Source organism: Microtus oregoni, unplaced genomic scaffold (assembly GCF_018167655.1).
Source record: "Microtus oregoni isolate MIOR12 unplaced genomic scaffold, Mior012 000007F_ref0000211, whole genome shotgun sequence".
NCBI classification, from domain to species: Eukaryota; Metazoa; Chordata; class Mammalia; order Rodentia; family Cricetidae; genus Microtus; species Microtus oregoni.
Window position 1 is genome coordinate 57733666 of NW_024543066.1, and position 19955 is coordinate 57753620.

The 19955-nt window shown below is 47.1% G+C and overlaps 1 protein-coding gene across 1 annotated transcript; it reads right to left on the bottom strand.

Moving 5' to 3' along the window:
• Window positions 1-2467: 2467 nt before the first annotated feature.
• LOC121450602 (methanethiol oxidase) lies at window positions 2468-12649 on the bottom strand. Its single transcript, XM_041655732.1, has 12 exons — window positions 12551-12649; window positions 9393-9449; window positions 9142-9254; window positions 8737-8922; window positions 8029-8149; window positions 6673-6855; window positions 6268-6446; window positions 4388-4466; window positions 4185-4306; window positions 3309-3401; window positions 3047-3165; window positions 2468-2838 (listed from the first exon to the last, which is right to left on the bottom strand). Exons 1-12 carry the CDS (start codon window positions 12552-12554, stop codon window positions 2676-2678), a joined length of 1419 nt encoding a protein of 472 aa, XP_041511666.1. The 5' UTR covers window positions 12555-12649; the 3' UTR covers window positions 2468-2675.
• Between the last annotated feature and the right edge of the window lie 7306 nt (window positions 12650-19955).

The following is a 19955-nucleotide window of genomic DNA, read 5'->3' on the forward strand; positions in this document are numbered from 1 at the left end:
TCCCTCATCCCAAGGAGAAAGTTCTCACAACATCAGCAAATTTATTTGGTAATGTTCCTGTGTCTTGTGCTATTAAAAATGAAAGAAAACCACTAAGTAGAAGATGATGTTAAAAGTATGCAAAAGTCACTTGGGAGGCAGAGGCAGGCGGATCTTTGTGAGTTCGAGACCAGCCTGGTCTACAAGAGCTAGTTCCAGGACAGGCTCCAAAACCACAGAGAAACCCTGTCTCGAAAAACCAAAAAAAAAAAAAAAAAGTATGCAAAAGTGAAAATATTCTAGTAAAGAAAAATTTACATAAAGATTGAGATGGGTAGATGTTTTAACAGGATGGTACATAAGGTGTGTAAAAGATAAGGCTTTATGTATATGATATTAAAATTTCTGAGGTCAAAGGTAAAAACACTGAAAGCAAACTGTGTTAAATCAGTAGAGTTGATTTTGTTGTTTGTTTTGTTTTTGAGACAGGGTTTCTCTGTGTAACCCTGGCTGCCCTGGAACTCACTGTAGACCAGGCTGGCCTCAAACTCACAGAGATCCACCTGCCTCTGCCTCCTGGGTTCAAAGGCGTGTGCTGTTATACCCTGCTCTGGAATTGGTCTTCATGGCTGAGAGCTGGGGATGCTCCCTGGTGTATCTCTGTATGATTGTGTTCCATTCTGCTCTGATATAAATAATGCTGGTTTTTGAAAGAACAAGAAATCAACAGAGTTCCTGGCTGCTCTTTATACAAGGACTGGCTTAAAGAACAAAATTGTATAACTAATCAAGTTTTATTTAAAAGTAAATTTGGCTTTTACTCAAGCTTTATGTAAATAATGCACAGTAATTAATAAGACCAGACTGGTGGAAATGACCTTCTGTGTCTTCAGTAACCATAGTTGGAGGCCTCTATGGATATGGCCAGAGGTATTCTTTTAATGTCCACTAAGTTCCAGGGGACTGTGGGGGCATCTCCGAAATAGTCCTATAACTGTGAGGAGGCACCTGTTCTCTTGTTCTGAGAGGCCATGGAGACCTTCTCCAATGAACTATAACCTGTGCACGGTCTACAAAGAGGAGCATCAAGACAGGGAAATTTTCCTCAATGCTTCCAAGCAGCACGGGCTTCTCCTCACATAGATGGAAAAACTGGGGAAAGGAAGGTTAGCGCGGCAGAGGGTCCTCTCAAGTCCAAGTGACCCCCGAACAGATTCTCAGAGGACTTGACAGTGTGTATTAGTTACTGTTCTGTTGCTGTGATAAGACACCATAACCAAGGCAATGTACAGAAAGGAGAATTTACTTGGGGCTTACAGTTCCAGAGGGAGAGGAGCCGTCACCATCATGGTGGGAAAACATGGCAGCAGGCAGGCCTTGGCCGTGTGTCTCTTGACAGCAATAGAACAATAACCAGGACACTCTTGGTTCATAATGAACACTCGATTAACTTGTCTATCAAGACTTACTTTATGCTGATACTCACCTGTGCTGGGAATTAAAGGTTCAATTCACAACAACTCCTGAGTATTCCTCCCTTAGGACCCCCACCCATCCTCAGGAGGTTTCACTTTTCTGTAAGAAATCTGTCCAAGCAAAGCAGAATGACAGGTTGATGATGAGGTTGGTTCAGGCAGCTGGGGACAGTAAGGGTCTCTCGGGGGAGGAGCTGCTGCAGAGGAAGTGCTGGGTGACAGAGGCGAAGGGGAGTCAGAGCTGCGCTGGAGTGGGTTGTTCAAGAGAAACGTCTAAAGACTTTATAGGAAAAGAAGGCATGATGCATGAGATTGTTAGTTTCATGGGAAAAACCATGTGTTAGGTGATACAGCACAGCATAGACCGAGGACCATACAAAACAGAACATATCTCTGGGGAGATGCTTGGAGGGTAAGGTGTTTGCTGGTGTGTGAGGACCCGTGTTCTAATCTCCAGAACCCATGGGAAAACTGGAGTGGGGGGGGGGCTGGCCTGCCTGTGAGCCCAGCACGTGGGAAATGGAGACGGAATCCCTGGAATGAGCTGGTTTGTCATCCTCACTGCAAGAGCAAGCTCCAGCTCCAGCTAGAGATCCTTTCTCCATATATAGGGTGAAGAGTGAACAGGGAAGAGACCCAGGGTCAGTCTGGGCCTTATATGTATGTACACACACATGTGCTTAAACACACACACATATACACACCGCACTCATGTGCTTGAACATGCACACTACACACACATATATACACACATACCACACATATGCTTGATATGCACACATACACACACCACATGTATACACGTGCCCAAAAACATTGACATATCTCAGGTTCCCTGTGGCAATCCTTAGGTTTCGATGGCCGTAAAGGGAGAGATGTTCAACATCTCGGGCATCATGTTGGGATCACTGGCACAGACTAGTCACTACAACGTCCTGGGGTCTACTTCAGACTTTCTGCGTGCAAGGGTGGCAGTGGCTGAGGACTCGGCGCCCTCCTCCACGACAGTGCTCTGAGGACAGGCTCAGCATTTTATTTCTTGGTGCTTCAAGAGCTCATTTAGAAACAGCACAGTGACAACAAACAACAGTCGTGAGATGCTGCTCAGTAGATCTCACTAGTCTCAGTGTGGCCTTGGAGAGTGGGGGCCAAGCGAGCAGAGTGAGGCCAGGCTCCTCAGGGAGGGCTCAGAACATAGAGGAGGGGCTTTGGGGCGAGCCTTCAGATCCAGATGTCAGAACTGCAGTCACCCCCTGGGTACCGAAGCTCATGAGCCAGTGCTGGACCAAGGGGCTCCTTCCCGAAGTCCACCAGAAAGTTGGGGTTCAACTTGAGCCCTCCATTTCCAGTGTCTACATCAATTTGCAGCATCACGGAGCCTTCCCTGGAAGAGGAGGAAAGGGTGAGAGGTGATATGTGACCAGCACCCCCACCCCAAGATTTGGTGAGGATAAATGGGTTCCTGGGATGGGCAGGGCCCACATGGGCCCTCTGTCTGGTAGGGCACAGGTGGAGTTCCTGAGTTGTCTTCAGAGCCCACACGATCGTTCTGGAGGCCTGGTGGAGAGGTGATCCTGGACACTGCTGCTCACCTGATGAGGTCGGGGTAAAACTGCTTGTCCCAGGCGCTGTACAGCGACGAGGTGACGTAAAGACGCTTCCCATCCAAGCTGAGCTGGATCATCTGAGGGCCTCCAGGAATGCGTTTTCCCTTGGGGAAACAAGAGGTCAGGCTCCAAGTGACACACAGATTGACTAAGGGGTTGGCATACCGCCTGGGTCCCAAGAGCATCGCCCCAGATTCTCCTTGAGCATGGGTCTGAGGGGCCAGTGAGGCCAGGGCGATGTTCTCACCTTGACCACTAGGGGCTCCGGCTGACACTTTAACTCTTGGTCCTCCAGCACCTCCACAGGGCCTCCTTTAACAATGCTGCCCCCAAGGAAGATCTGGGTTCAGGGGTGCAGAGGACAAAGGGGGACAACAGTGAGAGATACAGTGACGATTAATGTCCATTATCAACCTCACTGGGTGTGGGAATCAGCGAGGACACACGCGCCTTGGAGTGTCTGTCTGTGGGGCATTTCAGAGAGTTTTAATCAGGAGGAAAGACGCACCCTGAGCAGCAGGGGGTCGGATTCCAGAGCAAATGGAAAGGGAAAGACAAGCTGAGTCCCAGCATCCAACTCTCTGCCTCCTGTGACCGCACAGGTAATGTGACCAGCTGCCTCCCGCTTTGCCGCCACACCTTCTGACTACGATGGACTCTGTCCCTGCTCAAAGTCTGAGCTGGGATAAACCTTTCCTCCTTTGTGTCTGTGGGGTATTTCATCACAGAAGGGTAACTCATACAGGTGTGGACATTACAGAAGAGCTGTTCTCCTTGATTAGAATCGTGTGTGTGTTAGCGTGTGTGTGTGTGTGTGTGTGTGTGTGTGTGCATGCGCGCGTGTGATAGCATCTCACCATGGAACTCTGGCTGGCCTGAAACTCACTATGTAGACCAGGCTGGCCTCGAACTCACATCCACTTCCCTCTGTCTCAAAGGTGTGCTCCTCCACACCCGGCTAGCATCCCTTTAACTTTCAGACTCATTCCCTGTGCTCAGCCAGGACTCCACAGTCCTGAGCCTGTACCTTGGCTCACATTTTTGCTTTTCCTGCTCCTCCCTTACCACCCCGGAGCTTCCCTTCCTCTCCACCTTGCCCAGACTCCTCCACCAGTGCCCCTACCTGCCCAGCAAGGCGGGGCTTCTGTGGGTTAGAGATGTCATACTGTCGAATGTCCCCGTGCAGCCAGTTGCTGAAGTAGAGGAAGCGGTCATCCAGGGACAACAGGATGTCGGTGATCAAACCTAAGGCGTGGGTTGAGGGCTTTAAGGAGTCTCCCCAGGCCAGGACCCCACCTGCTGACCCCACCCTCTCCTGGAACTCACCTGGCATTTCGGGCAGCAGCCAGCCCTTCACTTTCTTGGAGGGCACCTGGATCACCTTCTCCACGGACCAGGTGCCTCCCTACATTGGGGAAGGGAAGCAGGAAGTGGGCTGAGAACTGGGGACAGGGAGAGAGCACACACTGGGCCTTGTGGCTAGGGTCTCCTTCCCTGCAAGCCGCTAAGGCAAGGAGCATGACTGCTTCACCATGGCCCCGCCATTGCTCTTCAGAGTGGCTCACAGAGATGCTCACTATGTACATTTTTTTTGTTCTGCTTTTTGAGACAGTTCCATGTTCACGCTGGCCTCAACTGTTCCCCCGACCTTCACTTTCCAAGTGCTGGGGTCACGTGTGTGCCACAGGACCACCTTAGGCTTTGAATGAATGTATCCATATGGCCACTTGTGCTTCAAGCGTCCCTACCAAAAGTCATGATGAGATGTAATTACTATTGTGAGGAATTAAGAGGTGGGACCTTGACTGGGTTTTTGAGACAATGGTCTCACTGTGTAGAAGAGGCTGGCCTTGAACCTGCAGTCTTCCTGCCACCACATCCCAAGTGCTGGAGCTACAGGTGTGAGCCATTCTGACTGGCTAGGTGGGATCTTTTAGTATTGTTTGTTTTATATGTATGAGTGTTTTGCCTACACGTATGTCTGTGTACCACACGTGTTCATGGTGCCTTCGGAGGCCAGAAAGGAATTCATGTCCCCTGAAACTGGAGTTACAGGGAGTTGTGAGCCGCCACGTGGATGCTGGGAATTTAACCCAGGTCTTCTGGAAGAATGGTGAATGCTCTAGACTGTCGAGCCGGCTCTTTGGCCCCTGTTTATTTCATGAGACGGCGTTTCACTATGTGGCCTTGACTGTCCTGGAACTTGTTACGTAGACCAGGCTGGCTGCTACTTCAGAGATCCGTCTGCCTCCCAAGTGCTGGGGACAAAGGCCTGTGCCACCACCTTGAAATAATTAAGGCAGAGCTCACGGAGGATGAACTCACCTGTGAGAGGATTCATGGTTATCTCGAAAATGAACCCTTTATAAAGTCACATGGCCTTCTCATCCTGTGATGTCCCTGGAGGTAAAGAGTCCCCAACCACCAGAAGCCACCCCTCAACCCTGGAAGGCATAACTGCAGTCTTATGGGCTATCTGTTCCTTATCACTGTCCTGCCTGGGATCTCAGTTGCTGTTATAGCAACAGAAAACACACTTAGACAAGGTGGAGATTAGTCTGGCCCAGAGAGAAGCGAGGCCAGCCACATATCAGCGTTTCTTCCTGGGAAGCCTTAGGCTGGTGGGAACAAGTGTGGACGCTAAAGCCTGGGAGGAGGTCCTGAGGAGTGTGTGTGTGTGTGTGTGTGTGTGTATAGTGGGGTATCTGGGGGGACGTCCAGATGAGACTCTTGTGTGTGTGTGTGTGTGTGTGTGTGTGTGTGTGTGTGTGTATGGTGGGGTGTCTGGGAGGAGGTCCTGAGGAGACACTTGTGTGTGTGTATGTGTGTGTGTGTGTGGTGGGGGTATCTGGAAGGAGTTCCTGAACAGACTCTTATGTGTGTGTGTGTGGGGGGGGTTGTCTGGGAGGAGGTCCTGAGGAGACTCTTGTGTGTGGGGGGGGTTTGTCTGGGAGGAGGTCCTGAGGAGACTCTTGTGTGTGTGTGGGGGGGGTTGTCTGGGAGGAGGTCCTGAGGAGACTCTTGTGTGTGGGGGGGGGATGTCTGGGAGGAGGTCCTGAGGAGACTCTTGTGTGTGTGTGCGTGCATGGTGGGGTGTCTGGGAGGAGGTCCTGAGGAGACTCGTGTGTGTGTGTGTGGGGGGGGGGGGTTGTCTGGGAAGAGGTCCTGAGGAGACTCTTGTGGGAGGCGCAGAGTCTCAGTCTTACCTCATTCTTGTAGAAGCGCTGGATGGTGGAGCTGAGGGCGCAGCCTACAAAGCCCTGGGCGGCATCTGGGTCATGCAGGAAACGGACCTCCAGGGGAATGAGCCCATCCTTCATTTTTAGGGTCTGGATAACCTCACGACGCTGCCAGTCCCACACATATAAGTGGCTCCCATACAACCCTGAGATGGGAGGGGACAGGGACCAGAGGCTGGGCTCAGTCAGGATGCAAGGGCACAGGCAGAGGCAGGGCACTGACTAGGATGAGAGATGGAAACGGGCACCGATGACGCTTGAGCCAGGTGGGCACTCCGCACCTGGCATGACTTAGCCTGTTAGGAGTTGGTCCTGGAGCAGGTTAGAGACCTGAAATCTGGTGGGGGGTGCCAGACGAAAGGTTATTCTCACCAGCCTCCACATGAGCAGGGTTGAAGCCATCTTTGAGGACGTTGGGAGCTGCCCACTCAGTGCTGATCATGACGTTGTGTCGTGGTTGGTACCAGAAGTCATAACCCATAGGAGCAGCCCCTCCAGGCTTCTCCCACGTGCCTTTCACCTCGAAGGTCTCCCCGTCAAGCAGCATAAAACTCCCTGAGCAGGGAAGAAAGGGAGAAAGAGGACTTAGAGGCAGTGAGCCGTTGCTGTCTTTCCCACCCAGCTGGTCAGATCCTTGAGTTCAGATGCCCGCGTGTCTGTTTCAGAGATGGCTGGTGTGATGTAGGGCCCCTTACTCTGTGCTCTCCCTCTTAGCAACATTTCCTTCTCTTAGAACTCTGGAGAAATGTCCTCCCACTGAACAGAGAGCTCTGGGACTTGGCCCCTTAAGCATCATTTGCTCAGGCTGCCACAGCTCCCCTGGTATTCTCCCCACAGGCTAAGCTTCCTTGTGCAGGTAAGAACCCCAGGCAGCCACAGGTGGAACTCCAGTCACGGAAGCCAGCTGTCCTTCGTGGGCTCAATACTTTTTCTCCCTCCCTTCCTTCTCTCCTTTCTCTCTTCTCTCTTTTGTGACATGGGGTTTCTCTGTGGAGCCATGGTTGTCCTAGAACTCACTCTGTAGACCAGGCTGACCTCAAACTCACAGAGATCCTCCTGCCTCTGCATTCAAAGGTGTACATCACTGTGTTCAGAAAAATGTTTCTAAAAGTTCACACACACACACACACACACACACACACACACTCATCAATTAAGGGCTGTGAAGTTTGCTCATGAATTCACAAAGGCAGACATTACATGATAGACTTGCTAGGTTTGTGTGTGTGTTCATATCTTCATGGCTGACTCCTGACTATGCCTTCTAGCAAACTTGGCAGTCACAGCTCATCTTGTGTGAATGTCTGTGTGTTGTGAGTGTAAGTGTGTGCATGTGTGATTGTACTGGGGTTTGAACCTGAGACCTCAATGGTAGGCAAGTGCTGTATCACGGGGTGTGTCTCCAGCTTCTTATTTGTATTTTGAGACAAGGTCTTGCTAAGATTCCCAGGCAGACCTTGAACTTGTGATCTTTCTGCCACAGCCTAAAGTACCTGGAATTACCTCCTGCACCAGCAGACCCAGCTGAGCCTCGTCCCTGTAGGAATATTCGAGACAACTGAAGTCACTTGCTGACGTTTCAGACACTGGGTGGGACTCAGCCAGCCAGTTCTCCCTGGCCCCTCACTTCATAGCTCCCCGGGCTTTGGACCTGCTCCTACACAGCCCAATGTTTCCCATGCCTCTTATCTGCTGAGTTTTTGCCAAGTCCACAGTGCCAGCAGGTACCTTTAGCATTACCCTGGGGATCCCCCAAGGTGCTGATCATCACCTCTCCGCTGGCCAGGCAGTGGCTGGTGTGCAGATTGCCCACGTTGCACTTGGAGTGGATTTCACTGGGTTCAATGACCTGGAGAAGGTGAGGAGTGGGGTCTGACTTTACAGAGCCAGGAGTCTCCACCCCCTCCTCCCATTCTCCCTGCTTTGTCTGTGGACCCTGTCTTCTTTTCCTCTCCCTGAGGGAGGGATTCAATCTGGTAACTCAGAGAGCAGCAACAGAAAGGCAGGGAAGCCATCACTAAATCTTCAGTCAGAGCATCAACCTTCCCCATCTCTCTTGAAGGCACTCCCAGCACTTGGGGCCCCTCCCCTGCCAATGTTGGCTCTGCATCCTCAGCAGCCAGCTGTGAGCTTCTGGTGCAAGGGCGTGTCCAATGCAGTGCTGAGAGGAAGGCCTGGAGCTCCTGCCTGAGGAAGTCATGAGCTCCTAGCTGGGTTGGGGAAGACAGGTCTCTCCTCCCCTTCAAGAAGAAGCCTCGTCTTCTGACACCCAGACCACACTGCTGGACGGTGCCTGCCCAGCAGGCTCAGGTAACTTCTGAGGCCTCCCCTTTCTGCTGCTGAGCCAGACCCTGTATAAGAGCTGGAGGCAGCTGGTCCAGAGACTGTTGAGCCAGCAGGTGCAAGGGTCTCCAGCCACAAGCACGGAGGACTTGCCTTGTGCAACTTAGGGGCGCGAGGGTCAGAGCCCACGTCCACCACGTAGACGCGGGAGGAGATGAGACTGGGTAGCATGAGCTTGGTGCGCGCCTTGGTGCTGTCCCCAAAGCAGCTACTGCAAGTGTTCCATCCTGAGTGGTGCAGCTCATCCTTCAGGTAGGGCATGGGCAGCCTGTGGATGACCTGGGTGCAGAGGGGCAGGAAGTGCTGCTTACTCAGGCCGGGCCTCTCTAGACTCCCTTTGGGCTTGGAGCCCAGCACAGGCCTGGTTCCAGCTCAGCACCCTGGGCAGTGAAGAGCTTCCAATGCCATTCATTCCAGGGGTGACAAAGAAGGGTGGAGTTAGGGAACCAGAGCTGTGCTGGGAGTCTTAGGGGAGCCAGTGACCATACCTCACCTCACCTGACTATAATGGGGAGATTTTGGGTCAACATCCACAGTGGCCAAATAATCTGGGGCCTCAATGCCTGTGTTTCTGTAAATACAGGGCAGGTAGACAATCTCCTCCCGGGGTCCTGGGGAATAGAGAGTGGGTTATGGTAATGAGCTGGGCAGAGGCAGCCCAGATGAGCTAGAGGGCTAAGGCTAGACCTGAAGTCCTCAACTCTACCATGGGGTTGGCAGAGGATGCTGGCTCGCAGATGTACAGTTACCTTTCATGGCTTCGAGAGGAGTAGGGTAGCCTGGGCCACACTTTCCGCATTTTGTGGCTGTGGAAACAATGGGAGTGTGTTAGCTGGAGCCGCTCTGGAGCGTGCAGTCTCCCTCTCTCCAGCTGTGACGCACACCTGGCAGCCTCACCACGTTGGCCTTTCCATTCCCACCCCCAGCTCTGATGGGTGTGAAACTGTGGTGGGAGAGTGAAGTCACATGACTGGAACAGACACTCCGGCTGGGATGGCAAGCTTTGGACAGAAGCTGTGTTCCTAAGAATTATGACATGGACTTCCATTCTGTCTCAGCCCACCTGGCTGGTCATAGCAACGTGGACAAATTATCTAACTCAGTTTCAACTTCATCTGTGAAAAGCAGGTAATGAGAGGCACAGTAGGCTGGGTGTTGTGACCACATCTATAGGGGCAAAAGCAGGAGGGACAGGAGTTCAAGACTAGCCTTGATATACAGCAGAAATCAGAGTAGGGGGCAAATGCCTTTAACCCCAGCATTGGGGAGGCAGAGGCAGGCAGATGTCTTTGAATTCAAGGCCAGCCTGGTCTACCCAGTCTTGGGGCAGCCAGGGATACACAGAGACCCTTTCTCAAAACAATACACAAGAAAAACTGATTTAGCAGGGCGATGGTGGCGCACGCCTTTAATCCCAGCACTCGGGAGGCAGGCGGATCTCTGTGAGTTCGAGACCAGCCTGGTCTACAGAGCTAGTTCCAGGACAGGCTCCAAAGCCACAGAGAAACCCTGTCTCGAAAAACCAAAAAAAAAAGAAAAAAAAAAGAAAAAACTGATTTAGGGCAGCTCTTGGAGCAATGCTCATTGGTTCAGTCCCCACCAGCTGCCCACATTCACCTGGACGGTCAGCTCTGGGGAGGTCAGATGCCTCTGACCCCCGTGCGCAACTTTATTCAACAGCACGCACCCACACCCAGACTTATGCAATAATTAAAACTAAAGTAAATCCTAAAGAAAACAAAAGTATCCTAAGACCAACAGCTGGGGGATGCAGCTCACTGGTAGAGGGTTGCTTGACACTGAAAGGCCTTGGGTTCAATGCTCAACCGGACAAATCAAGGGACCTTTGTGGGCAGCCTTCCTGATGTCTGTCCTTGAGGAAGAGCTCCCAGGGAATGGGACCAGCAGTAAAATGCTGCCAAATTTATCCAGGCCAGGGGTTGGGACTTCCTGTGTGCAGCCTAGGTCCTGAGCCAAACTGCTACTGGCCACACCCGGGATTATGCAACCAATCCAGAAGAGGGGAGAAGCCCCGGTGTTTGGTCAAGACTGATAACCAGCTGCGTGTCCTTGGGCACTGCCTAGACACCAGGTCTGGAGGGAGAGGCTCTCCTGACCCTCCAGTCACCACATTCACAAGCCAGCCACCAGGATTCCAAGCTGAGAGCCTGGGCCAGACCTTGGAGGACTGGAACAGGGAAGGGGCTGATGCAGATGGAAAGAAATCCTGGAGTGGAGTTCACAAGACCCAGGGCCACAAGCAGAGGCAGGCGAGGGTTGGAGAGATGGCTCAGCAGTTAAATAGCTGCTCCTAGAGAACCCACATTTGAGTCCAGCACCCACGTGGTGCCTAAGAACTGTAACTGCAGCTCCAGGGCGTCTGCACCCTCTCCAGCCTCCTGGGCATATGGCATACATGTGTGTACATCGATGCCAGCCACACATCCAGACACACAACATCAACACTAAGAAAACAGTCAGAAAGCAGTCAAGTCCAGAGCAAAGCCAGCTGCTGCCTGGGAGCCCCATGTCTGGAGAGCACAGGAGGTAGGGAGGCAGCGACAGCACTGTAGAATCCAGAAACCGGGCATCATCTGGAAATTCTTGCCATGTAGCTCAGGTTGGCCTCCAACTCACCAAGATCCTTCTGCCTCAGCCTCCTGAGTACTGGGATATGGGCATGAGCTACCACCCATGTTTGGGGCAGGTGAAGAGAATCAATAAAAAGCATATTTGAAGCCCAGCACTCCTGAGGCAGAGGCAGGAGGATTTCTCTGAGCTCAAGGTCAGCCTGATCTAGGTAATGAATTCCACAGTCAAAAAACCACAACACAAACAAAACCACAACAACAACAATAATAGGGGAGCTCGTTTGGGGACTGGACAGGTGGCTCAGGGGTTAAGAGCATTTGCTGTTCTTGCAGAGGACCAGGATATGGTTCTTAACACCCACAGGTCACTCACAACTCTCTGCCACCTGGCCTCCATGGGCACGAGACACACCTGTGCTGTCCATATATACACATAGGCAAACACTCATAAAATAACATCTTTAAAAGAGGAAAGACATGGAGGAGGGTTGCCCCGCTATCCCAGGGTTTGGCTCCAGGCTGCTAGGTTGTCTTTCTTTGTAGGGATCCTCCAGTCCTAAGCATCTCCAGCAAGGTCTCTGGTATTCTGAGTTTGGGGAACTCAGGGAAGTTTTCTCTGCTATTGGGAAGGGCCAGCTGCAGGGGACCTCAAAGTTCCCTCCCAAACCCGAGCCTCAGCCTGACTGCAGGAGCTCACAGGCTAAAGGATGAGAGCTGTGGGACTTGGGAGGGGCTGAAGCAGGTCCTCAGTGGGCTCGTGTGGCCACCCTGACCTCCCCACGCACTGGTGAAATGGAGCAGTTAGAGAGATCTGGGCTGGGAGGCTGTTCTGTGCCTCCCCAGCAAGAGACAGACCCAGTGTCTGTTTACTAGGGTGACAGATATTGTCACGGAGATGTTGGGGCTCTTCCCAAGAATCCCCACTCCCAGTGGAGTTTCTCAGAAAGACGCTCCCGTGCCCCTATCCCTTACTCTCTACCCCTGCTCCTGTCCACTGCCTCTGTCTCCTGCCCCTGCCACCTACCCCTACCCCTGTCTGCTGCCCCTGCCCCCCACCCCCGTCTCTGCAGAGGCTGGGCAGGACTCCCAGACGACCACTTCTGCAGTTCCTCCCTGCTCCTTCCTCAGAACCTGAACCGGACTGAGAAGCATGAATGCCTGAGTTTGAGCTGCGTATGCGCATGCCTGCAGGGTAGAGATGAGAGTCCAGTTCTTTCTTCACTGCCCTCTCCAGTTTTGAGTCATTTCCTGGAGGAAGAAGGACCCTCTAATCTTGGGGTGAACTATCCACGGCTTTGAGAAGCCCCTTTTCTTACCCATGCTGTTGGCTGACACTCTGGTCCTGCAGGAATTGCCAGGAATGGGCAGAGCTTGCCAGAGACCAGTGCTGGTGTTGGAGGCAGGCTGCACAGGGAAGGGGCAAAGGGAGGGAATTTATGCAACCAATTGGGGGAGAGGTGGGGCAAGGGGAGGGACCTGGCTGCCATCCAGAGTAAAGTACACAGGGCTGCTGGCCAGGATGTTATCAAGTGGCCTGGCCATTCAAGTTATAGGGTGTGTGGTGTGTGAGTGAGTGTGTGTGTGTACACTCGTAAATACATCCGTGCCGTTAGTGGGTACCTATGTATGTATTAAGTTTGTGTGCCTGTGTAACATTCTCCTGTGGGTTCCCATGCATGTACCTTTATGTTGGTGTCTGTGTGGGTGTGAGTTGGTGTGTGCCTGTGTTTGGATGTGTACATGCTTGTGTGTGTCCACATGAGCAGATACCATGTGAGGGATGTGTTTATATGTCTGCAGTCACATGTTCCTGTGCTTTCAAATGCTCGTCTATGTGTTTGGTCCTGTCTGTGGACATTTTGGGGTACCCAGGGCTGTGGACCTGTTTCTTCCTACTTCTACATCCAAGGCCAGTTTTCTCTTAAGATTGCCTTCTTTGTCCAGAAGTCCATGCTCCAAAAGGCGCATTCTTGCTCACCCAGACCCCTCGCCCATGTCTTTCTGCAGCAGCTGCCCAACAGCCTAGGTTCCACTTTTCCCAGAACTGCTCCTGAGCCTTGAGCTTAGCAGTGGGAGAAAGCCCAGTGGCTGTTATGACCGCCAATTACCCTCATACCTTCAGGCAGTGAAAGTGGACTTTCTCCCACCAGTCTGAGGCAGCGTCCTCTGGGGGCTGGATGGGGGGTCAGAAAGAGGTCACCAGATGCTGCTGTCCCCAGCTGGCCTATGACTGAAAACACTCTGGGATCCTGCCTGTTGTGGGGTGGGTGGGTCCTCTAGCTTGAAGTGCAAATGTCTACTCAGGTGGTTAAGCCAGCAGCTATGACATGCAAGGGACAGGCACCCCCCCACTGCTTGCTGAGGAACTCTTTAAGGCTAAAGAGGACTCCTGCACTGTGGGGGCTCCCTTCTAAACTCCAGATTAGGCACAAACCACACCCAAACACCTGTTTGCACAGAGAGATCCTTTATTAAGTGGGAAGAAAGTTAGTGTCTGCCTTCAGACTCAGGCAGGGTCATTGTCTAACAGGTCTCATTCTGGTTTTTTTTGGGGGGGGGTATATTTTCTTTGGTATGTTTTATTAATTTTTTTCCATTTATTTTGCATATCAACCCCAATTTCGCCTCCCTTATCTCCTCCCATTCCCTCCCCCAACTTCCCTTCTACCTCCCATCCATTTCTCCCCCATGTTATGGGAGGGCCGTTTGGGGGTTAGGGAGAAAGCTGTTGCCAGGGAAATTTCCAGGAATCCACAAGGATGGCCCCAGCATAGTGGAGAGGGTGCCTGAACTAGCCTTCTCCTGTAATCAAACTGGTGAACATCCCATGGGAGATCTTAAGAAGAGAAAAAGGGTCTGTGTTAGAACGGGCCAGGATGTTGTAAAGGAGACAGGGGATAAGTGAGAAGGGAAGGGGACAAGGGAAAGGGATATCTGTGCAGAGCTCAAGTGGGCTAGTGTCCCATCAATGGCTCCTTAAGGTAACTTTGAGGTCTGAGTCTGTATCCCCTTCTAGGGCTGCCCTCTATCTTGGAAAGTTGTGTTGGGGTCCACCCTCTGACTCAAAACAAGCTTTATGGTCTGATGTGATCATTCTTTTTGTCTAAATAAAAAGGAAAAGTTTTGATTCTAACATAGTAAAATTATATACAATAATAACGATTATCATGTAAGAATTACATTCACAATGTCCAGTCCATTTGTATTTGGCAAATTCAGAGAAAATGCTCCATTATCTATCCTGTCTTGATGAGTTACTGTCTATCCCAAAACTGTCCTTTTCTGTCTCTCAACCATATACATTTTGCACCTCTTTTGTGAGTTTCTTTTCTGAATTTGATAACATGGAAAACTATAACTATCTAGTCTTCCACTTCATCAGAGACCTAAGAAGGATATATAATATTACCTGAGTAAACAAGAAGTGCACAGCCAAAAACTTCTAAAACTATGAAATGTCAGACAGCTGGCTGCCTGGACAGTCATCTAAGGTTCCTCTGTAACATTGGGGCATTTATCTTTGGCTTATAGACCTAGAATATCTGACAGACTTTTCTGTGAAGCAGGAATTTTGTAGGACTGTCCTGTCTTGCCTTGGTAAAATTTGGTAGTGTCTCTCTTTTGTGTCCTGCTTATCTGATTTGGACAGCATACTGACAGCAGTCGAGGCAAGGGCAGTTTCTTGCCCAGTGGATAACTTTTGCCACAAAGAAAGCAAACTCCATATGGAGTTCCTTTGATGCTTATCACCTTCTCTGAAGTAGATTGGTGCTGCCAGGAGCACAAATGTCTCATTGTTATGAAAAGCCTTATATTATTAAAACATCTTAAATGCCATATTCTATACAATTCTGGTGTTTGAAGACCACCTGTCTATCTAAAATATATCTCTGTTTGACCTCGAAAGCATACCTAACAAGACTATAAGTTTGATTATAGTAAGTGGCTATCAACCTGCATTTCATTATTATCCAGAATACTTTGTAATAATAACTTTCAAGGACTAGAAATTTACATTACATTGTCAAATGAGATACAGAGACCCAATAATTTAAACAAGAGTAGAAACATATGTACAGCATGTTATAACAAAAATAACCTCAAATCTGTATCAATATACAAAATATATTAAATAAGAGTAAGAACATATATATAGTATGACAAAAATAACCTTAAATTTGTATTAATATACAAAAATTCACACCAATATAAAATAGTTAAGGCTAGTAGTTTTTTTTTAGTTTAAAAGCATATTCAATAAACTACTCTTTTGTCCTATCATTTCTATATCCCCCTTTTTCTTTTCAGAACAAGATCCCTGAATCTAAACTCCTTTATTCAGCTTTTTTCCTGATGATAACCAATAATAACTTGTAACCAACCCCCCTAAAAGTATTCATAGCCCACTGAATGACCAAAAAACCACTCACCCCACATCTTGGGAATGTGGGGATAGTGTTCTCTAGACTGCTTCCTGTTGTATCTCTAGGGGACCCTGAGAAAGAGATAATGGTCAAGGAATGAGAGAGCTATCTGTATCATTTGTGGCCAGTCTCTGTGTAATGGGAAAGTGCAGGGTTTATCTGCAGTTCTGGCTGGAGTAGCACATGATAGGGAACCATCTCAGCTAGCCACCTTGAAATTGTCCTGAGCAGTTTGAACTCCGAAGCTGATTTTTGTGGGGATGTTTGTCAGCTTAGTGGCGTTACCACAGTCCATGTGGAATCATTGTTGTGGGGCCCCATCATCCTTTTGGAGACTTCAAAGGTTGCTGTTAGGCATGGTCATGGTTCACAGCAGAAAACTTAAACATTTGAAGTGTCATATGCAGCAGATCTCAGAGAGGTTAAAGGACCACTACTTGTTCAGTATATTTGGAGTACACAAACTTAATTCCTACAATAATACCCAATAGAGACTCAAACTAAAATCATGTACATGAAGCTTGATGAAGACTTTTTCTAGAATTAGTACTCTATTTGACCACTAATGTCATGACAGAACATTTAATATTTAATATATGTATTGATCTTATAAATTTTGAGAAATATTTATAACTTAAAAAATTTAGAGTCAAAATAAAACCAAGGGATTATAAGATTACTGGCAACATAATAGTCTCTTAATTTTGGTTTTTTTTCTATCACATAACTAGTGGTTCTTCTGACATGAGACAGAAATTTTGGATTTTCCTTTAACAAGCTTGAGTTTAGAGGAGAGAATCATACTCTAACTCCAAAGTCAGCTTTAATTTTTAATTGAACTGGGACTACAAATGACCATTTGCCTTATATGTATAGAGAATAGCAAAAACAAACATTTGGGAAGATGTACGAAATTTTTTCCTGTTGGAAATGTGATATATCATTAGCTCATTTTATTCTTTTTCTTGGAACATTTTTCTTTGGATAATTTATCTTTCTTCTTCAGATGTCTTATTTGTCCAGTAGTCATCAGATTCCTTAGTTGGATGTCTTCATTCTTCTGGAAAAACAAAAACAAAACCCTGCTCCAACCCTAACTTTGAGGAGTTTCCTTTGGGGCAGGTTCTATCTGATTAAATAAAAGGCATTTATTAGCCATATAGTTAGTTTACATTGAACGGTCACACTGTTTGATGAACTATTACCTCTTCTAATCAAGGTGTCTCTCCTGTTCTAATCTAATCTTCATCAATTTTGATGGTAGCCATAGCTTTTCTTCTCCTGTGGAAACAAAAGCAAAACCTCTTCCCCAAGGTAACACATATCCTGGTTTCCATTCTGAGGTTGACACATCTTTAAAGTACACATGCTGAGTTAATTCAGCAGTTTTCTGTTATCCAATGTCTCTCCAAAGCTTTCATTCCTTTCTCATTAGCACTTTGATAATGTAAAGTTAATAAAGCATTGTGCAATCTATCTCTGGGGGTTTTATTACCCCTTTCTGTTTATTAGCATATCTTTTAAAATGCAATTAGATCATTCTATAACTGTTTGCCCTGTAAAATTGTATAATATAGCTGTAATATGCTTTATGTTGTAATATGCAAACAAGTGTTTCATTTTATTAGAGACATATGCTGTAGCATTGTCAGTCTTAATTTGTATAGGTATCCCCATGATAGCTATAACATCTAATAAATGTGTAATTACAGAATCAGTCTTTTCAAAACTCAAAGCAGTTGCCCATTGAAATCCTGAATATATATCTATGGTATGGTATACATATATTAAAATTCCAAACTCTGCAAAATGAAACACATCTATTTGACAAATTTCATTTCTTTAGGTACCCTTTGGGTTACTTCCTGAAGGTAGTGGAGTTTGGTTATACAAATAATAAGTAGGACATCACATTATATTTTCTTAGATTGTTACCAAATGATGGAAAACTCTTTTTTCAAGTCCTTGCTATTAACGTGGCATTTCTTATGAAATTCTGAGGTTACTAGCACATTTCCTACCAATAGCTGATAAATTTCATCATTATCTTCTTGTAGAGGGCATGGGAGACCGACATGGGATCTGATATGTATTATGTATAAGGGATGATTTCTATCTCTGATTATTTCTTATAACTGAATAAATAACAAAGTTAATTCTGTATCATCTGGAATAAGTTCAGCAGTTTCAATATGTAAAAGAACTCTTTCTGCATATTGAGAGTCAGTAATTATATTAAGAGATTCTGGAAAACCTAATAATGTCAATAGAATAGCATATAGTTCTGACTTTTGGACAGAATCATAAGGGCTTTGATCTACTTTACTTAAATTCCCTGCCTTCCCTGATTTGCTTGCATCAGTATGGAGTTAAGAGCTCCAGAAATTGGTATTCCCCATACAGTATGAGGGCAGATCCAAATAGTTCTCTTTATAAACTGAAGTCTCTTGATTTGGGATTTTTGTTCCTACTCTCCCCCTCCAAAAAAGATGCAAGCTCTTTGCAAATGTTCCTTTTTGCCCATAATGAAACAATTTCAGCATTAGTAAAAGGTAACACAGTTTCTGCTGGGTCTATTCCTGCTAAGTGACAAAGTCTTAATTTTCCTTTCAGAATCAATTAAAAAAACTTTTCTATATAGGTCTTTAATTTTTTACTCTTTTGTGTCATAAGAATATCCATTCCAGAATATTATCATCTCCCTGCATAATAATTCCTATAGGAGAATGTGTAGAAGGTGAAATAACCAGAATACAATTAAGCTCTGGAACAAACAATCCACATGTGCATCCTATAATTTCTTTTCTACCAAAGTCATTTCTTTCTTGGCATCAACTGATAATTTTCTTGGACTACTTAAGTCCTTACCACCTTGTAAGATTTGAAATAGATTACTTAGTTCTTGAGTTTTTGGTCCAATTGTGGGCTGTAGCCAGTTAGTATCAACCAGCAATTTTTGAAAATCACTAAGAGTTGATCATTCGTATTTATTAATTGATCACTCCTGATTTGTACTTCCTGTGGTTTATTTTTTGTAAACCTATCATATATCCTAAGAAAGTAAAATCATCTCCTTTTGTATTTTTTTCAGGAGCAATTTATAATCCCCAACATGGAAATCTTGCTTTACTTCTTCAAATATTTTCTCTAAGGTATCTTGTAGTGGAAGACCAGTTGTTTGTTCCTGGCTGCTCAGTCCTGAAATAATCACACAAAAAATTATATTAATTAAATAACTGTTTAGCCCCTTAGTTGTCTAGCTTCTTATTGTCTAGCTGTTACATAGAATTTAACCCATTTCTATTAATCTGTGTATCACCCCGCGGCTGTGGCTTACTGGCAAAGTTCCATCCTGTGTCTGTCTCTGGCGGTGACTACAAGGTTTCTTCTGACTCTGCCTTCTTTTTCCCAGCATTCAGTTTATTTTCCCTGCCTAGCTGTTCTGCCTTGCTATAGGCCAAAGCAGTTTCTTTGTTCATTATCCAATAAAAGCAACACATACAGCAGGACTTCCCACATCAGTATCCACATCTGAATCAGCTAGTAAGATATCGTTCATATACTGGTAAATTATATATTGAGGAAACATCACAAATTATTTTCAATGACTGTTGAACAAAATATTGATACAAAGTAGGGCTGTTTAACATTCTTTGTGGAAGAATTTTCCATTGATATCTTTTAACAGGCTGGGAATTATTTTAAGTAGGAACTGTGAAGGCATTTTTTTCTCTATTCTATTCTTGTAAAAGGGTAATGAAAACCAGTCTTTAAATCAATCACTATAGCTGGGCGTTGGTGGCGCACGCCTTTAATCCCAGCACTCGGGAGGCAGAGGCAGGTGGATCTCTGTGAGTTCGAGATCAGCCTGGTCTACAGAGCTAGTTCCAGGACAGGCTCCAAAGCCACAGAGAAACCCTGTCTCAAAAAACCAAAAAAAAAAAATCAATCACTATAATAGACCATCCTTTAGATAATAGAGAAGGTAAGAAAATTCCAGGCTGTAAAGAGCCCATTGGCTGAATAACCTTACTAATAGCTCTTAGATCTGTTATCATTCTCCATTTTACAGATTTCTTTTTAATGACAAATATAGGAAAATTCCAATTTAATTCTCCAATATGTTGAGCATTTAGCTACTCCCATAACAGCTGTTCTAATGCTTGTAATTTTCTGATGCCAGTGGCCATTGATCCACCCAGACAGGTTTGCCAGTTAGCCATTTTAAAGATAGGGCTGTTGGTGCCTTGGAAAGATCAGCACTGTTGTGCCCTGTTTTTGTACAACCTGAATGGTT

Coding starts and splice junctions, on each gene's coding strand:
- LOC121450602 (XM_041655732.1), bottom strand. Junction 8,923..9,141: donor AATCTCCCCATTATAGTCAG/GTGAGGTGAGGT, acceptor CTCTGCACCCAG/GTCATCCACAGGCTGCCCAT. Junction 4,467..6,267: donor AGCGCTTCTACAAGAATGAG/GTAAGACTGAGA, acceptor TCCCCAATGTAG/GGAGGCACCTGGTCCGTGGA.